Source organism: Peromyscus californicus, unplaced genomic scaffold (assembly GCF_007827085.1).
Source record: "Peromyscus californicus insignis strain IS unplaced genomic scaffold, ASM782708v3 Scaffold_12__1_contigs__length_115047231, whole genome shotgun sequence".
Taxonomy (NCBI): domain Eukaryota; kingdom Metazoa; phylum Chordata; class Mammalia; order Rodentia; family Cricetidae; genus Peromyscus; species Peromyscus californicus.
The window spans coordinates 35,088,915-35,101,874 of NW_026294413.1; the positions used below are offsets into that span (position 1 = coordinate 35,088,915).

Consider the following 12,960-nt stretch of genomic DNA (forward strand, 5'->3'; position numbering starts at 1 on the left):
CATGTAGATCTCATTCCATTTCTCTGTCATTGGGCGATCCCTGTGTCTTTCTTGGGGTCCTGTTTTCCAGGTAGCCTCCCTGGTGATGTGAGTAGCAGACAAGTCATCCTTGTTTCATGTCTAGTATCCTGCTATGAGTGAGTACATACCATGTTTGTCTTTCTGAGTCTGGGTTACCTCACTCAGGTGGATCTCTGGGAGTCCAATTAGCGAGAATGAGGAGGGTTTATATGAGCGAGAATTGTTGAGACCAAGGTTGGATAAAGCACAGGGACAAATAGCCAAATGAATGGAAACACATGAACTATGAACCAATGGCTGAGGGGTCCCCACTGGATCAGGCCCTCTGAATGGGTGAGACAGTTGATTGGCTTGATCTGTTTGGGAGGCATCCAGGCAGTGGGACCAGATCTTGTGCTCATTGCATGAGTTGGCTGTTTGAAACCTGGGGCCTATGCAGGATTGTTTGGCTCGGCCTGGGAGGAGGGGACTGGACCTACCTGGACTGAGTCTACCAGGTTGACCTCAGTCTGTGGGGAAGGCTTTGCCCTGGAGGAGATGGGAATGGGGGGGGGTTGGGGGGAAGGTGAGGGGGACGGGATGGGGGAGAACAAGGGAATCCGTGGCTGATATGTAGTACTGAATGGTATTGCAAAATAAATTAAAATAAAAAAAAAAATTATGGTCACAATGGCATAATATAATGATATTTATCTCTTTGCCTTAAATGAAGACAACTGATTGCAAATATCATTAATGTTTGGCAAAAGTGCAGACTTGCATAGATATTAATATTTTTATCATAAAATATGACAATCAACATAATTTACCTAGTACTGTTAGCAGGAAAACAAGAAATAAAATAGGTTAACGCCTAGCACTAATTTGTTCACTGAATATATTCATTGAAAACAACTACAGTATAAAAAAATCAATTCAGTAATCAATTGTCAAGAACATAAAGAAGAAATTGATAAAGTGCCTAAAATTAGTCACAGCCTCTTTTATGTTAAGGAAAATGCCAAAATAGCATTGGAGTTGAGTTGACGATTGACAATGAGGAGAAAGGTTTTGGGGGAAGCAGTGGGAATACTCCTACAGAAGAAACTGGTAAGTTATATGTTCTGTGAGTCACTCTTGAGGTTTGATTGGCAGTACCAATAATTTGATGTGGATAGATGACAATTATGGCCCCAGTTTGGGAAATTACATGCTTCAAGACAGTTAACTAGCTATAAAGGTCTACTCTATTAAAAGTCTTCCTGTGCTTTTAAATCTTTGGTATGAAGTGAGATGTTTTTAAAGAATATTTTAATATTACCTATGCACATACTTCATAATATCAGTTCTAGTAAAAATATATACTTTTAAATTGAAGGTTAAGGTCTTTTTTGTTATCAGTAAATTCTAGGTTTTTGTCTTTAAACTTTAGTGGAAAGGAAGATGTTTGTGAGATACTATTTGTAATTAATCACATTTCTAAATTAAGCTAAAGGATATAGCAATGGGAAGCATACTTTCCAATACTATATAACACTTATTGTTCTATAAAAATAAAAATAAAAAGTGACTAATTAATTAATTAATTGTAGAAATTTATTTCTAAATTCTAGGCAGCATAATACACTCTATTTGTTGTGCTCATTATTAATTTTTGTTTTAGAATACAAATCCAACTACTTCCTCACATCAGGGATTTGGACATCTTAAACTACATCTTTCTCATGATTTCTGGTTTCATGAGCAATAAAACTACCTCTCACAATTTAAAAGTAATCTCTCATATAATACCAACCTATTTAAAGAACATATTATGAAGGATATTGATGAACTGAAATAAGGAAATGACATGGGGATTTAAATTTGATAATTTCCTAAAGTTATAAGCTAATGAGTATAACAAAATTCAGACAGAGTTAAGATGTGAGGTAGCTTACTTGTCATCATGTGTAGTAGATTTTATGACAATGATACACAGGAATTTTGTTTAGAAGAAAAAAAAACAACAGAACTCAGTGTTAATGATTTTGATACCAGGATTTTAACACTAACAATTCCAAACTGTATTAGAGTAGAAGAGGAAGAGTGTGCTGTTACTTGCCATTTTTGATATACTATCTAAATGTCTTCAGAAACATGTTTTGAAGACATAAAAATAGGTGTAGTATTCAGGAGAGAAGAATACTTTTTAAATAATAGTTATACTTATTAGCAATAAATAGTGAAAACAGCAACAAAAGAAGTACAGTGAAGAGCAGTGCAGTCTGCAACAAATTGCCTTTGGAGTTCAGACTCTGCTGCTTTCAGGCACTATCACTTAACGCAAAGTGAGACACTTCATCTTTGTATGTCTCTATTCTATCATCTTTAGATGGAGGTAAGTGGTATTTGTCACATAAGATTGAACCCTGACATATAAATAAGCTGAAAAGGAAGATTATATAGATGACAGAATTTTCAGTTGTATTAATGCTTTCCAAAGCAGGAAAAAAGATAGAAAATGTATTGATTAAATGGTACAGCAGGTTAAACGGTTAAAAAACAGAAATAAAAAATACATCTGAAAGGAAAAGTCCTCAAAGTTATGATATAATAAACTTCTGATTCCATGTGTTAGCAAAGATATATTCCTAAAATTATTTTGGTAGAAGTTTGAGGTTGGGAGAAAAAAAACCTACAAATTAAACTAAATCAAGATAATCTAGTTCAAATAACATAATAAGATTTTAGTCTACATTATTTTATACTTTGTGTTATAAAAATTGGAGTGTCATATCAGTGAGATGGAAGGATAAACCAAGTTTATTTACTAATAATAAGCAAGCTTTTGAATATGCACACCCTGTTCTGACTGTGGTGCATTATACTCATTACGGTGAATAGGTTCACTTTTCAAATGGTATCTGTATTGTTAAGAAGAACATTGGAGTCACAAATAAAAATTATATTTTCTTAAGGTCATAGTAATAAATAAACACCAGAAACCAGTAAAGGACAAAACTCTGATGTGGTCTACATTTTGAAATTTATGTTAAAATGAAACAATTACTGTGATAAGTGGAAATATGGGCAGTAGAAGAAACAAAGAAATTAACAAGGAAAAGGACTAAGGACCAGATGAGAAAATGAAATCAAACAATCAAGGAAAAACAGAAAAAAAGACAGAATGTCTGCAGTATCAAGTATCCATGGGTAAAGATTAGGATTTGATCTACCTTTGTCCTGAGTTCCAGAACCCAGAAGAGACAGGAAAATATCTTAAGGAGCTCAACACGATGAATGGAAACTGCAACCACTGTGTGAAAGTAACAACAGATTCAGGAAAAAGGATGAAGACTGTAAGAATGAATATGAACAGTTAAGCAACATTGTGAGATTTAACTGAGGGCAAAACTGCATGTCATAAAGGGTGACAGTTCAAATGGCCGTCACCCATCATGAGCCAGGGATATTGGGATGAACTGAATTAATATTTTCAAAATGCTGAGGTTCATACAGTGTAGGAAAGGTTACCAATACAAAATTTTGTGCTTTAAAGTTACTCCAGTTCTCCAAGTTATCAAGTACTTTAAAGCTCCAAAACCCTTTTAACAATCCTTTGACCAATAAGAAATATAAAGCATAAGTAAATTTTAATTTTAAGTCAGTTATTTTTGATTAAACCATTTGTGCAAGATAATGGTAGTAGGTATGGGCATAACTTTTTAATATTTTTCTTAAAATACTTTATTTTTATATTATAATATAGTTACACATTTTCCTTTTCCCATTCCTCTATCCATACCCTCTCATGGAACCCTCTTCTTTTTTCAAATTCATAATCTCCTTTTTCTTTAATTGTGGCTATATAGAGCTTATTAAATATATATTATTAAATATATATATTCACACCTACGTTTTATATATATATATATATATATGTATATGAGAGGTTTGCATAAATACAGCATGTTCAGGCAACATATTATTACTTCTATGTATGTTTCATATGTTTCAGGGCTGACCGTTTGGTATTAGATAACCAGTTCCTGTTCCTTTTCCATAGGGAAGACTATGTCTCCCACCCTCAGCTTTCGTGTCTCTATTTCTTTGTTCAGGGTTAATACCTGAAGAGCTTTCCCCATTTGTATTAGCATGACTACTTGTGTCATACTCTTTTAAGATCATATTTAGGTAGATAGATACCTACATTAGAATTTTTTGGGTGTAGCTTCTGATATTTCTAGGAGGAGACCCCATCTTTTTGTAGTGGTTGATGCAGTTTGCTGTACTTTAATATGTCCCTCGTAATGGAGTTTTATCTAGAGCACCAACATTCCAATCAAGGAAAATATTTTTAAAGAAATCAAGTATCTATTTGTTGTGAAAGACTGACATGAAATAGAAGATTACTTTCATGGAAATTTCCTTATCATTTTCAAGAAACTTATTTACACAAAAATAAAAACTTGGAACAGAAGGACTGGGAAATGGCCCAGTCAGTAAAGTGATTTCCTCACAAGCATGAGGATATGAATTTGGGTTCTGAGCACCCACAAACAAAGCCAGGCACAGTAGTTCATGCCTGTTATCTTAACAATTGGTGAAACAGAGACAGAAGTAACCTTCAGGCCTTTAGGCTTCAAGGTTCAGTGTGAGAACTGAACTCTTTTCTCTAAAAATAAATTTGAGAGACACTCAGGGAGGCACATGAGAATGATCTTTAGCCTCCATGTACATATATATATGTATATATATATATGTATATATACATATATTCATATATATATAGGCATATACAGATAGGCACACAACCTTGCTTGTACACCTGCACATCATGCACCTACACCTACATCTACACACACACACACACACACACACACACACACACACACACACACACGAATGAATGTATATATATATATATATATATATAAATAAATTTAAGCAGAAATTATAACATGAGCTATAGTGATAAAATATTGCTACCAAAAACCAACATGATTTACAAAATCAAGTTTAAGTATAATTTCAAATGGTAAAAGCCTCATATTTTTTCATGAAAATGCCTTGCCTTTGTTCTATTGTGTGAGGTATAATTAAAAATACCTGGTTACAATTAAGCTGAAATTAGCTATTATAATAACTGGAGTTGTGTCATACTTAATTTAATAAACATGGTTCATAACCTTCTCTTCATATTAGGTACACAACGCCATTATGTGCTACCATGCAGAATGCATTATTTCAAAATATTCAATTACTTATTTTTTTATTGTGTACCTGTTGCTTAACAGAGAAAATTAGTTTTAATATCGGAATATATATGTCAGAGAGACATCCCATAAAAGCACCACGAGAACTTAGAGAAATGGAAGGAAACTTCGAAAACTTTCCTCAAGTTTACAGTTAGATTTTACTCTCTACTGTATAAATAGCAGCCTTCTCCTTGCTCTACAAAGCTGTCACATCTCATAAACTTGGCTGAGTGAACTGAGTGGATGGGAAATCTCCAAGGGAACACCACTGACTGCTGTAAGCGGGATCAGTGATTCAGGGAAGTTCACTCATAAATACTTTTCCAAAGTTCCAGCTTGGTGTTGGGAGATTTTAGGATACGAAAAATGCTATTAAGTTAGTTCCTGTCTCTATTTTAGTACTCACAGCTGTTCTGAGCTATTTCTCAGCATACCCATAAAAAATAATAGTTTTCTGGCCAAAGTCCAGTCCAAAGAAAAATCATGACCACTCTAAATCCTCCCTGCATTCAAACATGGATAGAAAGATTTTTAGTCTCTTTCTACTAATACTTGCCAGTAAGTCAACTACTTCTCTGACACTGGAGCAGACAAGCAGGAGTGTTTAACCACGCAGAAATAGTGCACTCACAAAATCCCTGAAGGATTTGGACTAAATACAACATCTGATTCTGAGTGAAAATGGAAAAGGGGAAAAGAAAAGATTATAGAATTTGTGTTGGTGTTTCTCTTCTATACCTGTGCAGGTGCAAAGCTCTAGGAAGCCAAGAGGAGCAGCAGCATTTAGATGGTGGGTGTTAATTCAAGAAAATACATGGTAATGAGAGCATTTACAGTCTGAGTTCACAAACTCCACTGAGATCAGGGTAGGCAGCTCACTCAGAACTGGAAATAACGCCAGGTGTAAGCAAATATCTGTTTGTGGAACCAAAGAGCTTACCCAGTTTAACATAGTTAGGTGTAGTCATATTCGTGACATTTTTTTAAACATTTTCAGACCTAACAGAACATGCCTGCAGCTGATTCTGGCTCATAAGCCACCCATTTAGAAATTGCATCCATTTTCTCTTTTTTCATTTCTTCGCTATGCTCTATTTTTTATGCCACTATTCTTCTTTATGAGTTCTTTAAAAGATCACAATGTTTCATGTTTTAAACTCCATGTGTCTCATTTGAGGTTCATTCTTATCTTCACAAAGAGCCTGGGCAGTTTAATGCAACCTAGTGACATTCTGTGCTATTTTGTTACCTGCTCGACTTCAAAGCTACAGTGACAAAGTATTACAGCCTCTCAGTGGAAATCCATTTTGCATGTAGCAAGCTTAACCATAGGTTTTTGACACTGGCTCCAGCCTCTTTGTTGGAGGAGAGCAGTTCATATTAGCACTGTTAAATTTGCTAGTTACCCATAATATCCTCTTATATGTAAGGAAATGTACCCAAATGAACTCTGGGATTCCTCCTAACTTCTGCCTAAAGAACATACAGTCACCCTTTCACTAGTTAGCGTGGACATTTTTTATAGAATAGAAAAGCTTCTACACCTGAATTCCTCAAGGGCTCTTTGCTAGTCTTCAGAAGTAAAGTAATACAAATGTTTGGATTGAAGAGCTTCAGGAAGAGGTAGTATGTGTATTATCTGGACCACTGAAAGATATTTGCAGACCTTTAGACTAGAGACTTATTTCTTTGTATATAAATGGAAAAAGCTCACAGAATATATGTTTTCTATTATTAAAATCACAACAAAGAAATTTCTACACACACACACACACACACACACACACACACACATGCACACCTGAGAATTATTTCCATATTCTGAGTAAGGGAACAAGACAAAATTGAAATTTGTAAATTTTGAAGAATGATGATATCATAAAAGGTACAATTTAAATTTCAGTTTGTAGGTGATTCCAGTTTTATGCATCTAATAAATAGCAGGTCTAAAAACTGAGTATCAAAATGGTGAAATTATAAACTATGTAAATTTATCTATTCATGTCAAATAATAGATTCTCGTTATTTAAATAGTTAACTAATGAGGAGGCAGATATAATTCAGTAGGTAAATTCTTTCCTTGAAAGCATGAACAGTTTAGTTCAATTATCAGAACCCATTAAAAATGTATGAGGTTGTGGTGCATGCTTTAATCAAACCATTGGGGACCTATCTGCTATACTTTTGGGTTCCATATCAATGAGAACAAATCTCTCTCTCTCTCTCTCTCTCTCTCTCTCTCTCTCTCTCTCTCTCTCTCTCTCTCTCTTTGTGTGTGAGTGTGTGTCTGACCCTCTTCTCTCTCTGTCTCTGTCTCTCTGTTTCTCTGTCTCTATCTCTGTCTTTCTTTCTCTCTCTCTCTCTCTCTCTCTCTCTCTCTCTCTCACACACACACACACACACACACACACACATATACACACACACGCACACACACACGCACACACACCCTCTCAATGGAGAGAGATGAGAGAGACACATACAGTGATGGAGAGAGACAGTGAAAGACAGAGAAGCCATGTGAGACAGAGTCAGAGGATTATAATATATTTAATATATTCATAAATTTTCAGTAGAAATATACACCTAATTCATGTTTTGAGTTTTAAGTTTTCTTGAGTAGACAAAAACATGAAAATGAAAAGTAAAACACTATCTTAATAAATATCATTTTTGAAAAATGTATCTATGATAAAAATGAATGAACATCCCATGTCTGCATGTCTGTAGTAATGTAAGATGTTTGGGAGAAATATCCATTTAATTGATTTGGATTACCAACACTATTTGATTCATATGAATATAAGCCTTAAAGAAGGTTTCATTTACTTTTTGCTTATTTTTAACTTTAAGAATATTTCCACATTTATCACTGTTTGTTTCTGAGGCCCAAATTTACTTGTGAGTTAATTTTTTAAACTTTTGTGTAATAACTAGCATGTATTAATCTTCAGAATTTTAAGTTTCATGTAAGGGGAGCCGACTCTTGTTGACAAAGGATAAAAAGCCACTGTGGGAAGACATAGTGCTGAGAACATTGCTTAGAAGAATGGAGAACCAGCTTTAGTGATCAAAGTCAGATCAGCCCCAAACAAGACTGTGAGTGGTACAGAGAAAATGACTTCATGCTGTCCCTCAGCACCAGCTGTTACAGCATCAGCAGTGACCTTTGACCTTGTCTTGCCACAACACCAGCACACCTGTCATGCAGGCGAATCAGATGTCACAATGCAGCTGTTGTCACCTGCTGTGGAGTGATTTTGCAGGGCTGGAGATTTTATGCTAATCCTTTCTTTATTAAGTTGGTAAAAAGAAAAGCTGGAAATCTTTACTTTTATGTTTTAAAGGGAACCTCGAACACAGAGTGCCAAGAATTTCATCTTAGAATTGTTTCCGTCGTGTTCCCCACCCAGTACAATTTAATGCAGGCTACTTTGCTTGTTTTTAACCTTAAGAATATTTCCACATTTATCACTGTTTTGTTTCTGAGGCCCAAGTCCTTCGGAAGTATATGATCTAGTTTTCAAATGTATAAGATTCAATAGCTATCTATCATTGTGTTGTTGCCATTTTAGATTAAATCACTTTGCTAGATGGGACTATACTTCATAACTTTTTACTTGAAATATTACATTTTGCAGAATAAATATTTTCTATTGTAATTATTAGAGCAGGAAAAGCTGTTGTGAGAAGGGAAACTGGGACACAATCTACTAATCTACTAGATAAAATGGTAGCTCTTGAAATATACAAGTGTAGACAGTTCTAAAATTATTAAAAATACTGCAAAGCAAATAGACAAACCCAACAATAATAAGGTGCATGAAAAAAGAATTCTATTTTCTTTTGATGGTTTGAATTAGATGGCCCCCTTAGACTCATATATTTAAAGGCTTGGTCCCTAGACAATGGAAGTGTTTGGAAAAGATTAGGAATTTAAGGTGCAAGATATTGTTGGAGGAATTATGCCAGGGGAGGTAGGCTTTGAGGTTTCAAATATCCAAGTAAACCTCGGTTACCTTTTTCTCTTTCTTGATTCTTGATTGTTGATGAAATGTAAACTGTCAGCTACGATTATAAAGCCATTTCTGCCTGCCTGCCTGCCTGCCAAAGGCTTCCGGCCATGATGGTCATGGACTGACCCCCAGAAACTATAAAAAAACATTAAATGCTCTCTTCTGTAAATTTTCTTGATCACAGTGCTTTGCCACAGCAGTTGTAAAGTAACCAAGACACATGCCAGTGTTGAATATATGTTGAAACCCTCACCTCTTACATGCCTACATAAAAAATGGAACCAATGGGCAGATATGCAAGGTTTAAATAGAAATTGTGAGTGATGGAAATTAAGTATTTTGTAAAAAATGAAAAAAAACCCGTGCTGTGAGATCATGATTGCTCATTTCATAATTCAAATAATTAGTTATAGGCAAGCTACCCTTAAGAACTCCTCATTCTCTATCAAAGAAGCAAAGTAAAATATTCCTCCACCATCAAGACACTAGCCCTTTCCCTTTGGGGGCATCTCACATATTTTGAACCTAATTTATCTGATGTACTCAAAGTTTACTTACTTTGAATCATTCATTCATGACAATAGAAATTTCTGTCATAATATCCTAATAAGAATCCAATGTTAAAATCTCCACAAATACTGCTTGTATATGTATAGCTATTTTAAAAGGAACTTCAGTTATGGATGTGTTGACTTCCATTCAAAATGCATCCTTATTATGTGCATTATGAAAGTGAACATTTGCCTGTTCTTATTATTTTGTGCTATGTAAAGCTTAGTTGGTTAGGAACTCCAACAAGATATTTGTAGGAAGAAACTTTCCTTCACTTGGCAGACTTCCATATCACCTGTGTCCTTTTCTCCAGCCCATGCCTCATGGAGTGAGCATGGCATCTGTAGTATCTAGATTCAGTTGTGTCCATTGTTCCAGAATCCCCCTTTGGGTAATTAAGAATGAGAATTATGTCAGCCTTTTTCAGTACTCTAGAAATCGATTTTTATGTTTTTTTTTTTTTCTTTAGAGTATCACTACAGCACCAGAGTGATTAGCTTCTCTGCCATCTAGTTGGCAACAGTTTTGATCTCCCTTTTATTATCTAAATACCAGGTATCAGTAATGAGATCCTCTACAGAGTAATTACTTCAGTTTTATTAAGGATGATATTCTTTATATCTGCAACGTTACATTCTTTGGATCTTCATTAGCCTAAACTTTCCAATTTCTCATTAACCCAGTATTTTATTACACTCAATACTACTGAGTGTAACAATTTTCTTTTCTAAACTAAATAAATAATCTTCTTTTCTAAAACTGATTTTTTTTTTCCTTGTTCAACTTAATAGGTGTCTCACCCCTGTCAGTCATCGTGAGAGGATATAACAAAATCCCCTAGCTTGGAGCAATCAAATGACAGAACTTTCTCACTCTCCTGAGGGCTAGACCAGTCTAGAGATGAAGTGGAACTAAGGGTTGAGTTCACTAAGCTAGCATGATTCTTTCTGCCCTCAGTTTCCTCACACTGTGTAGACGTGAGTCCAGTGACATTTCCTCCCCTTCCAGGGGTGAGACTTCCACACTTACGACTCTTTAAACCTTTGCCATCTCCTCAGTGACCCCATCTTGTGAACTATAATATAGAAGATGAGGGCTTCAGATTTTGAATAATTGGGCCTATGAAGACAATTTCTTTTAGCACCAATTGCCTTTATCCCCTGTTTCCCTTGAGTAGTATTTGAGGTAATTTTTTTTAGAAGTTTCTACATTTGCATATTTCAGGAACTATAATTTTATCTGGTCAATCAATGGATTGTGTCATACCTTTAAGTATTTTAGAGAAATTCAATGTTCCTAGGTGTTTTCCCATAGGAATATTTTTCAAACTAATTTTAAAATAAAATTTCCCAAAATTAATCTTGATGGCTTTTACCTACTATTAAGCCACACACCAAGTTGAATGTCCCTTTAACTACATCACAGAGCTGTAGCGTAGACTGCCAAAGTAGTTTCAAATCCCCTGCTTGAGTGTGTAGTTTTATTTAGGAATCCCCAGGAGAAGATCATTAGTAGTTAACATGACTCATTCTTTGGGAGAATTTATTGCAGTTCAAGCAATCAGCCTGCCCTTTTCAGTTCCCATTTATGGGTCTAGACTTAAATCTGGGACTCTGATCTTGGCAAAAACCTTTCTGTTGTCTCCTGTGCTTTGTGCAAATAGCTCATTAAAGTCTCCACTCCAGAACATCAGGGAGAAGCAAGTATTCTCAAAGGGTCGAGGAGTGGTACTGCTTTCTAATTCTTCCAGATTAACACTTTTTTTTGAAGGCTTCTACCTTTAGGAATTCCTTTCATTTCCTATCCACCCATGCATACATTAAAATGTACCTTTTAAAATGTTTTATTCCTTATTTAAGATGTGTTCTTCCAGCCTTAATTCAAACAGACTTAATTAGTGCCTTATTCACATTTTATTTATTCTGGACTTTGAAATTTATTTGGGTACTCTTTCTTTTTTCACACCTTAGCCTCAAAATTCTTAATATTTTATCTTTCTTTTAAAGTACAAACATAAGTTGTGGAAACCTAATTTAATTTATACCTCATGTTTGGTTTAAAAAAATAGTTACTTGAACCAATATACATATATTCAGCTGCTAGATAAAAAACCACTTAGGCATTTAATTATACATTGTTCGTATTTGTAGCCTCGGGGGATCAATGACATGCTGTAAGTACTTATTGAACAAAACAGAATTTATAACTATATTTTCTTATTTTTTTTCCCTCAAGGCTTAATTCATAATAATAATAATAATTAAAAAAAAAAAAGGTCCTTCACGATTGCTCCTTGATTAAGTGAATTTGCAAAGTGGATAAAATTACGCAGATAACCCCAGTTTATGTGCCAGGGTGGTGACTTCACAAACCACAACGGCACAGGGGGCAAGTCCATCTATGGGAAGAAGTTCGATGATGAAAACTTCAATCTCAAACACACAAGACCAGGCCTTCTCTCCATGGCCAATTCTGGCCCAAACACCACTGACTCCCAGTTCTTCCTGACCTGTGATAAGACAGATTGGCTGGATGACAAGCATATGGTGTTTGGGGAGATCACTGAAGGCCTGGATGTCCAGATTGAGGCTCGGGGCAGCAAGGATGGGAAGCCAAAGCAGAAGGCAACCATCGTGGACTGTGGAGAGTACATGTGATGCTTGGCTGGGCTCCCACCTCTGGAAGACAAGGACGATGGAGACGCCTGGCCTCCAGGGCCCTGTTACTGACTGGGTCCTGTGAAGCAGTGGTGTGTGATCCAAGCCCTTCTTTGGGATCAGCTTCTTTAGCTGCAGCTCCTCTGCAGTGCCTAGGCTCTTTCTTTGGATGTGGCTGGGTCTCAAAGCAGTGTGCTGCCAGTTTGTCCTGGGCTGGCTTTAGCCACTGGGTGGTTTCTTTGCTAACAAACAAACAAACAAACAAAAATACTGTTTTTTTTTTTTGTACTGTTGGAAAAAAAATTAAGCAGATAGACTGAAGAAATTCTACATTATTTTATGGTCTTTTGTTGTGGCATCTTCTGATACCTGTTTTCAAAACCAAAGTTCTGTAAAGTATGTCATTAATACCAGAAACTGAATAACTGAATGGAAGAAAATTAAACTGTTGTATGATATATATCCAACTCAGCATAGTCATTTTAACTTAGGCAAACA

The 12,960-nt window shown here is 35.5% G+C and overlaps 1 protein-coding gene across 1 annotated transcript; it reads left to right on the plus strand.

Annotated features, from left to right (window-relative positions):
• The first annotated feature begins 3,275 nt into the window (after positions 1–3,275).
• On the plus strand, positions 3,276–12,462 carry LOC128107844 (peptidyl-prolyl cis-trans isomerase E-like). The gene is made up of 2 exons (XM_052734213.1): positions 3,276–3,338; positions 12,160–12,462. The coding sequence occupies exons 1-2, from the start codon at positions 3,276–3,278 to the stop codon at positions 12,460–12,462; spliced, it is 366 nt and encodes a 121-aa protein (XP_052590173.1).
• The last annotated feature ends 498 nt before the right edge of the window (positions 12,463–12,960 follow it).